This window comes from Trichomycterus rosablanca, chromosome 5, assembly GCF_030014385.1.
Source record: "Trichomycterus rosablanca isolate fTriRos1 chromosome 5, fTriRos1.hap1, whole genome shotgun sequence".
Lineage (NCBI taxonomy): Eukaryota > Metazoa > Chordata > Actinopteri > Siluriformes > Trichomycteridae > Trichomycterus > Trichomycterus rosablanca.
The window spans coordinates 25042187-25054428 of NC_085992.1; the positions used below are offsets into that span (position 1 = coordinate 25042187).

At 39.3% G+C, this 12242-nt stretch overlaps 1 protein-coding gene across 1 annotated transcript in view; it reads left to right on the forward strand.

Annotated features, from left to right (window-relative positions):
• Nucleotides 1-2779: 2779 nt before the first annotated feature.
• The window catches only part of thada (THADA armadillo repeat containing), a 220069-nt gene continuing 210606 nt past the window's right edge, over nucleotides 2780-12242 (forward strand). Inside the window, exons 1-11 of the mRNA XM_062995897.1 lie at nucleotides 2780-2795; nucleotides 4405-4488; nucleotides 5006-5112; nucleotides 5290-5426; nucleotides 5511-5659; nucleotides 5746-5778; nucleotides 6694-6742; nucleotides 6864-7057; nucleotides 8589-8683; nucleotides 8874-9097; nucleotides 10263-10966. Of these exons, the coding sequence (XP_062851967.1) occupies nucleotides 4416-4488; nucleotides 5006-5112; nucleotides 5290-5426; nucleotides 5511-5659; nucleotides 5746-5778; nucleotides 6694-6742; nucleotides 6864-7057; nucleotides 8589-8683; nucleotides 8874-9097; nucleotides 10263-10966 (1765 nt within the window). The 5' untranslated portion in view covers nucleotides 2780-2795; nucleotides 4405-4415. The remainder of the gene's footprint in view (nucleotides 2796-4404; nucleotides 4489-5005; nucleotides 5113-5289; nucleotides 5427-5510; nucleotides 5660-5745; nucleotides 5779-6693; nucleotides 6743-6863; nucleotides 7058-8588; nucleotides 8684-8873; nucleotides 9098-10262; nucleotides 10967-12242) is intronic.

The following is a 12242-nucleotide window of genomic DNA, read 5'->3' on the forward strand; positions in this document are numbered from 1 at the left end:
TATCCAGCCAACAGTGTCCTGTGACCACTGATGAAGGTCTAGAAGATGACCAACTCAAACAGCAGCAATAGATGAGCGATCATCTCTGACTTTACATCTACAAGCTGGACCAACTATGTAGGAGTGTCTAATAGAGTGGACAGTGAGTGGACATGGTATTTAAAAACTCCAGCAGCATTGCTGTGTCTGATCCACTCACACCAGCACAACACACACTAACACACCACCACCATGTTAGTGTCACTGCACTGCTGAGAATGATCCACCACCTAAATAATACCTGCTCGGTGGTGCTGTGGGGGTCCTGACCATTGAAGAACATGGTGAATGCAGGCTATATGTGTGCTTCTATATGGTAAGTGGAGCTGATAAATTGGACAGTAAGTGTAGAAACAAGGAAGTGGCTGATAAGTGTACTGGTGCTGGTCATAAAATTAGAATATCATGAAAAAGTTGATTTATTTCAGTAATTCCATTCAAAAAGTGAAACTTGTATATTATATTCATTCATTACACACAGACTGATATATTTCAAATGTTTATTTCTTTTAATGTTGATGATTATAACTGACAACTAATGAAAACCCCAAATTCAGTATCTCAGAAAATTAGAATATTACTTAAGACCAATAAAAAAAAGGATTTTTAGAAATGTTGGCCAACTGAAAAGTATGAACATGAAAATTATGAGCATGTACAGCACTCAATACTTAGTTGGGGCTCCTTTTGCCTGGATTACTGCAGCAATGCAGCGTGGCATGGAGTCCATCAGTCTGTGGCACTGCTCAGGTGTTATGAGAGCCCAGGTTGCTCCGATAGTGGCCTTCAGCTCTTCTGAATTGTTGGGTCTGGCGTATCGCATCTTCCTCTTCACAATACTCCATAGATTTTCTATGGGGTTAAGGTCAGGCGAGTTAAGAACAGGGATACCATGGTCCTTAAACCAGGTACTGGTAGCTTTGGCACTGTGTGCAGGTGCCAAGTCCTGTTGGAAAATGAAATCTGCATCTCCATAAAGTTGGTCAGCAGCAGGAAGCATGAAGTGCTCTAAAACTTCCTGGTAGACGGCTGCGTTGACCTTGGACCTCAGAAAACACAGTGGACCAACACCAGCAGATGACATGGCACTCCAATCCATCACTGACTGTGGAAACTTTACACTGGACCTCAAGCAACGTGGATTCTGTGCCTCTCCTCTCTTCCTCCAGACTCTGGGACCTTGATTTCCAAAGGTAATGAAAAATTTACTTTCATCAGAGAACATAACTTTGGACCACTCAGCAGTCCTTTTTGTCTTTAGCCCAGGCGAGACGCTTCTGATGCTGTCTCTTGTTCAAGAGTGGCTTGACACAAGGAATGCGACAGCTAAAACTCATGTCTTGCATATGTCTGTGTGTGGTGGTTCTTGAAGCACTGACTCCAGCTGCAGTCCACTCTTTGTGAATCTCCCCCACATTTTTGAATGGGTTTTGTTTCACAATCCTCTCCAGGGTGCGGTTATCCCTTTGCTTGTACACATTTTTCTACCACATCTTTTCCTTCCCTTCGCCTCTCTATTAATGTGCTTGGACACAGAGCTCTGTGAACAGCCAGCCTCTTTAGCAATGACCTTTTGTGTCTTGCCCTCCTTGTGCAAGGTGTCAAGGGTCGTCTTTTGGACAACTGTCAAGTCAGCAGTCTTCCCCATGATTGTGTAGCCTACAGAACTAGACTGAGAGACCATTTAAAGGCCTTTGCAGGTGTTTTGAGTTAATTAGCTGATTAGAGTGTGGCACCAGGTGTCTTCAATATTGTACCTTGTCACAATATTCTAATTTCCTGAGATACTGAATTTGGGGTTTTCATTAGTTGTCAGTTATAATCATCAACATTAAAAGAAATAAACATTTGAAATATATCAGTCTGTGTGTAATGAATGAATATAATACACAAGTTTCACTTTCTGAATGGAATTACTGAAATAAATCAACTTTTTCATGATATTCTAATTTTATGACCAGCACCAGTAGATAGATATATAGATAGATAAATGAAAGAATGGATGGCTAATTTAACAGTACACAAACAAAAAGTGGAGGTACCTGAACAATACATATAAGATACTACAACCCAGATTACAGGAACATATTAATATGGAGACTGTTTATACAGTTTACAAATAATCCTCAGAGCAATGATCTGTGAGAAATGTGCAAATAGGCGCAAAGGCTAAATTGTACAATATTGTAAATAAAAGACAAAATTGTAAATAAAGTTTTCCAAATCGTAAGTGTGTTTTGTTTTGTGGTTGATTGGTGCCCTGACCATGGTGTACTCCACGAAAAGGTCGCATGGTGGCACAACTAGACCAGTGTAAAGTTGATGTACATCCAGTCACTGTTGCAAATGCATTTTAAAAGCACATTTTAAATGATTATGGCTTTTAAAAATGTTCATACATACAAATGTTCTGTAGGATTTTAATTGATGTACAGTATCTTTATAAATACATGTTTTGCTTATCAAAATAACTTTATTTATCAACATAATTTTTCCCCAAACGTGTATAATTTTAATTTAATATCTTAGTCTAACGTGCCTACGTTTAAGCCCGTAACTTTCTAGTAACGGGTCAGGCTGCCGAATCGGTGCACTTTCAATCCCAGATTGGTAATCTCCTTTATAAGTCTACTAACTAGGGCAGACTATGTAATGCGTTTTGCACCCTCTGTAGTGCACTAATACATCTTGGGAATTTTATTTGAGACAACCATAAGTGACGGGATAGGAAGTAGGGTTCCACGCGTGTTATTGTGGTAAGTTTCTGTAAGCTGCTCCTTGTTTGATTTATTGTTTTGCAGTATATAATAGATGTGTGAATAATTAGTAATGTAACGCATTTTAATCTTAATAAAATAGTACATGCTGGCAGATGGTAAATCTCCTAAAATGTTTCTGTGCCGCATAAACGCTGCTAGCATCTGCACGCTAACCTGCAACCCAGCAAACACACGTTTTAAATGTGGTTGTGTCAACATTACATAAAATAAAGCTTCTTTTCTTTTCAAGCAACACGAGTAAAATGTTAATGTTTTCCCCTAGTAAAAATAACAATTTGGCTTGTGTTCTTAAGTTGTTTAAGATTTCAGGTGTCAAAGTCTAAACAATAATGTAATATTGTTTACAAAACACCTGTACACATCTGTAATTTGTGCATTCCTGGCCGAATTACAGAATTTGTTGATATTTATTTTACAGGAGGAAAACAATAAACATCCTATTTGCATCAAATTGTTAAAGAAGCATATTTTAAATGCAAAAAAAAATCTGCAGAGGTTATTTTCACTTCTTTGTATTTTAAGAAAATATTGTAAGTGTATGTACAATGAAGCTTTTGCTCAAGCTTGTGAAATAAAGCACAGTACAGCCTACATACTGATGTAAAATATGATAAATTATAATAAAAATTGATTATATCTGTGCATAGCTGGAAAGCAGTACATTCAGAACCTGGAAAAGGATACTGAATAAGAATGACTTTTTTAAGCTGTAATGAAACCAGAATAATTCCAGCTGTTTTAAGGTTTATTAAAAATACGTATTATCTTTTTAAATTAATCAAGTGTGTAAAGTGTTATAGTGTGAACATTTTGTCCAGTGTAAACTTTGTATTCCCTAAATGAAACAGTACAAAATATAGTTCAAGCATATTATAAACTCAACACACACTCACGGTTCCTTAGTGAAATAGGATGTCTGTAAACATTGACTTTTTTATTTAAAGTCCTGGTTAATGAAGTGAGCGGTCAGTCTCACATATGCCTTTGTTGTTCTACTAATATGCAGATTGATTGGTAAGGCAAATAATTTCACTTGCATTGGTTCTAATTGTACACGTTTATGGCAGTGATCTCAGATAGGTGAACGTTTTACTGGAAGAGTTTTTGCTTTTATTCTGAACCTTTTTTTGCAAGCCTAATTACTCATGTGCAGCTCATTGAGTTATTATTCACGATTTTCAACATGTTATTGCGATTAGAATTTTTACGATTGTATAAAAAAATACAATTAATCTTTGGCCCAACATTGCAAAATAGAAGGTTATTATATATTGTTGAACAAAATATGCAACAACCATTGAAATTTTATTTAATGTCTGCTTTTAACAATTTTGCAAGTGAGAAAATTAGTTTGTAACAACATTGTGTCTACACACATTGTTTGCTAAGCAGTTAAATTGGGTAGCACATGCTGCATAATGTATCCATTTTCTAGCTATTCTGATACTCAGCACTAATTTACCAGTTACACGCTGGTGCTTATTTATTATTATTGTCTATTTGTCTATTACTATACAATAATTTATTATTATGGTTGTCTTACGCCCTGCATTGGTTTTTGCCACTTGGTTGTTTAATAATACAGAGCCAGAAGTCATGGTGGTAAAGAAGAAAACCCCAAAAGTGGAAACTTTGGTTCTGGAGAAAACTGAGCTTGACAAACTGACTGGTAAGTAACTTCTTCAGCCAAAGCCTGGCGCTGAACTAATACTCACTTATTATTATTTTGAATGATTGTGTTCATATGTTATTTTCTACTAATTCTTTACACTTTATTGGCAGCATATCTTGTTAGCACATATTGTTGATGTTGATCATTTTCTAGCCATTCATTAGTCGGCAGTTCTTACGGTTATCTCAAAATTGTTAATTTCTAATTAGCCATCTCACAGTCAAACTTATTTTTTCTATTTTCATGGTGAAAACGCTGTACAGTGTCATACTGTTACATTGACATTAATATTAACATGTAACAAAATATTTTTTTAGAAAATCACTTGTACACAACATATATAGTAGATCAGTATTGGCTTGAAAAGCACTATAAAATGTTGGATTTATCAAGCTTAATACATGTCATCCCTGGTATTTAAACATAATGCATTTACTGTATAGGATTTTGTCCTCTTTATACAGCTCTAGTACACTATTATCTTATTGCTTATTTGTGCATATGTCTTTTTCAGGTTCCCTCTCTGTAGAAGGAGATAATGAGTCCAGCAAGCTTGCACAGGTACTTAAGGTTTGTTTGGCCTCCACTGACCCAGTTCAGCAGATCCAGCTGGTCTCAAAGGTAATATATATTTGTTTATTTAAAATTTGTATTGTTGTATTGTATCGGTATTGTTAATTGTAAGTCCAAATATTTTTGCTTCAAATGTTCTTAATGCATGTGCTGCCTTCCAGCTTATATATCGTTACATCATGTTGTTATTTTATATTTAATGTGTTTTTTATGATGACTGTGCAGGCAGGCTCCATGCTGGAGCATTTAAATGAGGATGAGTCTTCTAAAGATCCATTACTCCCAGTCTGCCTGGACACTCTTGCACTCATGTACACCAGCATACTGCAGGCTAAGAACCCACTGAAGTCGGCTGTCTCCAGGTAGACTAACATTAAGGTTCGAGGTCTACAGACATAAACAAACACATGTCTACAGTTTATTATGTATGTTTTCTTTCTCTTTAGTGCTCTAGGTAATGTTCCTGATTGGCTACAGGAGAAGACTGTGTGCTGTCTTTCGGCACGCCTGTCTACTTCTCTGTCCTCAAAGAGTTCTGAGCATTACCCCCATCTTACAAACTGCATTACTTCTTGTCTGGAAGCCTTTCCAATTGGTATTTCGGTTTTCTAATAACGATACTAATTTATAATTAAAAATATGTGTACATTTTTGCTTTAACTATATTATGTGTTTTTTTAGGAGAGAGATGTATTCATCGCTTACTCACAGAAGGTATTTATTTAGGAAATCATTTTTCACCCATATTGTATACACTGATTAGCCATAACATTAAAACCACCTCCTTGTTTCTACACACACTGTCCATGTTATCAGCTCCACTTACCATATAGAAGCACTTTGTAGTTCTACAATTACTGACTGTAGTCCATCTGTTTCTCTACATACTTTTTTAGCCTGCTTTCACCCTGTACTTCAATGGTCAGGACCCCCACAGAGCAGGTATTATTTAGGTGGTGGATCATTCTCAGCACTGCAGTGACACTGACATGGTGGTGGTGTGTTAGTGTGTGTTGTGCTGGTGTGAGTGGATCAGACACAGCAGCGCTGCTGGAGTTTTAAATACCGTGTCCACTCACTGTCCACTCTATTAAACAATCCTACCTAGTTGGTCCACCTTGTAGATGAAAAGTCAGACACAATCGCTCATCTATTGCTGCTGTTTGAGTTGGTCATCTTCTAGACCTTCATCAGTGGTCACAGGATGCTGCCCACGGGGTGCTGTTGGCTGGATATGTTTTTGGATGGTGGACTATTCTCAGTCCAGCAGTGACAGTGAAGTGAGCATTGCTGTGTCTTATCCACTCATACCAGCACAACACACACTAACACACCACCACCATGTCAGTGTCACTGCAGTGCTGAGAATGATCCACCACCCAAATAATACCTGCTCTGTGGTGGTCATGCGAGGGTCCTGACCATTGAAGAACAGCATGAAAGCATGCAGAGAAACAGATGGACTACAGTCCATCAACTACAAAGTGCTCCTATATGGTAAGTGTAGCTGATAAAATGGAGATGGTTTTAATGTTATGGCTGATCAGTGTATATGCAAACAGTGTATCAATTTTATAAATTACTTTGTTATTCCTTTTGATCTGGTTCATGTCGTTGGTTTTTGTGTAGTCCTTCAGTTCCTCCAAAAGGCTGTGAGTGAATACATAGAGCGCAACAGGTAAATTGTTAATTTTCAATTTTAAATACTGTGAAATGGATGTTCTGTCCTGATAATGAACCCACATTTTGTAATGTAATTATTACAATGTAAAATGTGTTTCTTATCGCTCCGTTTGCAGAGAGTTAGGTGGTCAACATGTAGCCCAGGCCAAGCTCATGCAGAATTGTCTGGCTGCGGTCAAAGCCTCAATGTTGGTGATTCAGAGATCTCAGGAGCTGATCACTGCGGCTCTGTTGGAGACTCCAAACAATTACACACTCCAGTGTGCCTTCAGTGGACTTCTAGACTGCTATACACGCATCCTGACTAATGGTGGGTCAAAGACTATATTAACATTACTATAGATTTAATCCGAATGATAAATGGCACAGCATGGGAGCATGCCAGTGTGTTTTAATAGTTGCAGGTACGCAAGAATCTAAAAAGGATCAAGGCATTGGTGATGAGCAGTTAGTTGTTTAACACATCTTGCTTTTGCTGTCAGTTGATTAAAACATTAGTGTTCTTGGGCTATTAAGTTTGAGTCACAAGCGTCTCATTGCAGCTAAAAAAGCTCAGGATTCACACTGATTTGCCATTGTATAGATATTCTATTTTAAAGAAATCATTTACTCTTATTCATCAAAATTGTATTGTTTATAAATTCGAAGTTGATTTTAATAAAAGTCTGGCAAAGAATCTTAAATGTAGACACATAGATTAAACATACATTGTGCCTTGGCTGAAAAGCTTCAGAAAATAATGAGCTTAGAACAGTGGGTCTTGGGTAGGCAATGTACAGTCAGTCATAGTAGGTAAACTCCTCTAACAAAAGAAAAGGTGTGTCCAAAATGCAGAACTTGACTGATTAATAATTGGTCACTTTTTTAAGCAATGTTATTTTTTATTGGGCACGGTGGCTCGGTGGGTAGCACATTCGCCTCACAGCAAGAAGGTCCTGGGTTTGATACTGTGTGGAGTTTACATGTTCTCCCCGTGTCTGCGTGGGTTCCCTCCCACAGTCCAACAATTCAAACAACATACTAAATATTTTCTGAACAAGTTTAACATCAATCATTGGTTTGTGACACTGTATACCTGCTTTAAAGATGTTAATTCATACACAGTGCACCTCCCAATGGCTAGGCTGTTCGGCCACCCTTTCTCCACCTTCCTCAGACATAGCCAATCATTTATGAATAAATAAATTAGTACACATGTCTTTTACCACAGATCTAATGTCTTTGCCAGGCATCTTGTAGCTCAGCAGTTCCCAACCTTTTTGCACCACAGACCGGTTTCATTTAAGACACAATTTCACGGATTGGCGGGGGTGGGTGGATTTCAATTAAAATTGTACGAAGAGCATAAAAAAAACACAAAGTGCATAACAATACTGCTCACCAATGATGGAAAATCAGTGGGAACTCGGCGCTTTTTTTCGTTGCAACGAGACGCTCCCATTTAGGGGTGATAGGAGACAGTAACACCTGAGGTGTGTTTCTTATGTCCAGTCAACACAACTTTGTTTTGGTTGCTGTAACTGTAGAAAATCCCGCTTTACAAGGTAGGATGTTGGAAATAGGAGGAGTGTTTTCATTGCTTTTGTAGCAATCTCTGGATATTCTGCCTTGATTTTAATCCAAAACTCCAAAGGCAGGTTTAAAGCTGACTAAACATACATTTAAATTATTTATTCTTTCTGTGCGGGCTGGTAATTAATGACCCACTGTACCCGTCCGTGGCCCGGTGGTTGGGGACCACTGTTGTAACTGATAGTCAGCTTGGTGTTGTCTGGACAGAATATATAAAATACTAGCGTAACACTCTTCCCTTTACCTCGTTTTTATTTTTCTCTGTACAGAGGAGTTTGTTCAGGCGGTACAAAGCACGGCTGGGATGGCTGTAGTTCTACTGATTAGGTCTGTCCTTGGAAGTGGAGATGATGCTGCAGTCATGGTGAGTAGTATTTATTTTTCAAATGTGCAAAAGTTATCACTTATGCCAATATATAAATTACCCCAATATATTTTTAAGTACTTATGTCATGGTTATTTTTGCATTTTGTAATGAAAGATAGTAATAATATAGGCAACGACATGGTAATGATGATAAATAATTTCACTCTGTTTCATGACCTGCAATGTAGGTAGCAGGTCTGCTGCAGTGCTCAAGACAGGAGCTACACAGCGCCCCTCAGTGGCTGACGGAGAGCTGTGCAGGCCTTTACATAAACAGCAGACCTGCTGCATTCACTCTCTATCTGAGCCATGGAGCTTTGGCCATGCTTAGCTGGAAAAGGAAAATTCTAGGTCCCCATGCTGTAAAACTGCTGCTCCTTATTCCAGATGTGATTCTGTCCTTGGATACAAGGTACATTTCCAAACGTGCTAACATAAGTAATATAATGACACATTTATTAAACACTAGACACTTAATCTTTTAGTCAAGTTTACCATCATACTAACCATATTTATATTAGCAGGGTTACAGACTGTGACTAAAATTTAACTTTGCAAGTAATTTTCTTAATTAAATTGGTAGTGGCAACAGGTGCCACATTAAAATATGACCATGTAATCTTCATCTAGCCACTAGTAAACATATCTAGTCCAAAGAGTATCTAGGGCAGTTGTAGCTGAGTGCTTAAGGTACTGGACTACTAATCAGAAGGTTGCTTGTTCAAACCCCACCACTGCCAGGTTTCCACTGTTGAGCAAGGCCCTTAACCCTCAATTGCTTAGACTGCATACTGTAAGTCACTTTGGATAAACTTGTCTGCTAAATGCCAAAAATGTAAATTGAAATCTAGTCATGTGAACTTGGTATTTTAGTAAACCTCATTACCTTGTCCCAATTTGGACATATCCAATTCCCCTGTACTCTAGTTCCTGTGTCGTTGGCACTACATCCTTGCCGACTGAAGAGAGCCACAGGCTCATTCAGCCCTCCCTGCCTCAGACACGACTAAACGCTGCTGATACACAAACTCAGGTCTTTGGTGGTGGGCTTGTACACCAACTACCTTCCCCATCTGAGCATGATACATTTATTTACGGCACCCATTTTTCTGGTTGCACCACTGATTCCTTATGTACAGCCACTACATTGCAATAAACTAATCAAGGGCAGTTGTAGCCAAGCGTTTAAGGTACTGGACTAGTATTTAAAGGGTGACTGGTTCAAGCCCCACCACTGCCAGGTTGTCACTTGGGGCCTTGAGCAAAGCCCTTAACCCTCAATTGCTTAGACAGTATACTGCCACAGTACTGTAAGTCACTCTGGATAAAAGCATCTGCTAAATACAGAAAATGTAAATGCAAGCTGTACTCAAGGAAAAACTTTTGGGCCTCTATAACCAAACCTAAATGTCATGCACACTTGCTGGCAGCTTAGAGAAGTTGGGACATACATTAAAATGCACCAAAATGTACTGTAGCTGATGTAATACATGTAATTTATCACTGTAGTATTGTTTTAGACTAATTCATCAACTATCAGTAGAGATAATTGATTGTTTTTGTATATGTGTATGTAGAGTGAAAGAGTCCAGCACTGCTATGGTGGTCTCCAGAGTTTTAACTCTTTGGAGCAGCGCTGCTCTCGACTGCCTACAGATTGAATGCCCTCCTCCTCTCCTCTGCCAGTCAATTAATGGTGAGGGCCCACTAACTAAGCACCTCCTCCAACATGTCTACGCCCACTGGGAGCACCCGTTGGATGGTGTGCGCCACCAAACCCGTGCCCTCTTCCGGAACCTCCTATTGCTCCACCAGCACTCCAGTGATTCTACCTCTGACCCATTGTCTGATCCTTACATTGCCAAGCTGACCCAAAGCCTGCTGGCACTAGAGTGGCATGCAAAGGGCAAGTATGGCTCCTTGGCATGTCTGACCGAACACCTGGGTGCGGAGTACCTTCTACAGCTGGAAGCAAATCTGCCATCCAGGCTCTTAGGCCTTATGGGAGATCAGACGCTGGCGTCATATGCCAGTGAACTGTTGGAGAAGCTGTTTGTGAGTCACAAGAGTCAGCTGTGTGACCGGTTCGAGGATGACAAGGGCTGGATGGATGAATGGCACCAGACCTGGGTGATTCCTCTTTTGGAGGTGTTGTGCACAGCCAGACTAGAGCAGACCACATATATTCTGGATTACATTCTGCCCAAAGTGTTGCAGTGTAACCCTGAAAGTTTAGGGTGCATGGTGCAGGCTCTGCAGGAGATGCAATTCTGCTTTGTGGGTAAGAGTAAAACATGTTTGAGTAATCTTATATATATAAACAGTGATACTGTGTAATCATATTGTTTAAATGACTGTAAAAATTTAGTCTTAAACTATTTTTGTTGTTAATTGTCTCATATTGCAAATTTAAAACTTAGTGAGGTAAATTGGTATGCGTTATGTTCGTCAAATTAGTTGAAGACAACTAGTTTTGATCTTGCAAGACTTTACCTTGCCGACATTATTTGTTTATATAGGGGATATAAACTGGCTTTGCATATAAAATGTAGCTGATTGATTTATTTGCAAATTCTGGAAGCAAATGTGACCCAGTCAGTCAGACCTCACAACCGTAAAGTAATGCCAAGTTCACACTACACGACTTTCCAAGTTGTCAGGTCACTGTACAGTTCACACTACACAACTGGATCTTTTGTTATCGGGAGTCTTTCCAGTCAATGTGTAATTACACTACTCGACTGATCGGCGATAGGGGGTCACACACTACACGATCTATCACCAACTGGAATCGCAGGCGAGCTTCTTTTGTCTCCCAAACTACATTTTGTCACGAAAACAAACGCGAGAAGTGACGAGGGGTTTAATGATACCACGTCCAAAAATGCACGTCAACATGTAGCGAGTGATCAAAGTTCTTTTTACATCTCCTCCCCTGCGTTTCCCCTCACCCCATATTCTGCGTTCTCACTGGCTGTTCGACATAGCACTCATTGCCAGTTGGGCGACTTAGATCCATATATTTGACATGCTAGATATCTCTCTTCGAGCCGCTCGGATCTAGTTGTTGAGTAGTTCACACATAGCGATTGAGAGCCGAGTTTCGATCGCCGAGCGAACGCCGAGTTGCTCCCGAGCCTGCAAATCTAGCGCCGACCAGTCGGCGAGCGAAAATCAGGGCGAAAATCAGGGCAAAAATCATGTAGTGTGAACTAGGCAGAAGAGCTCATCTTATATGTTTTGCAAATGCCACAGTTATATTTTCCCCATTTATTAGGTTCATTACTTATTTATTTTGTTAGGAATTTAACGTCATGTTTTTCACACTTTTACATTAATGACAGGACAGGTAGTTACTGGTTACACAAGATTCATCAGTTCAAGTTTATTATCAAACACAGTCATGGACAATTTTGTATCTCCAATTCACCTTACTTGCTTTGAACTGTGGGAGGAAACCCACGCAGACACGGTGAAAACATTCAAACTCCACACAGAAAGGACCAAGACCGATCCACCTGGGAATCGAACCCAGGACCTTCTTGCTGTGAGGTGAC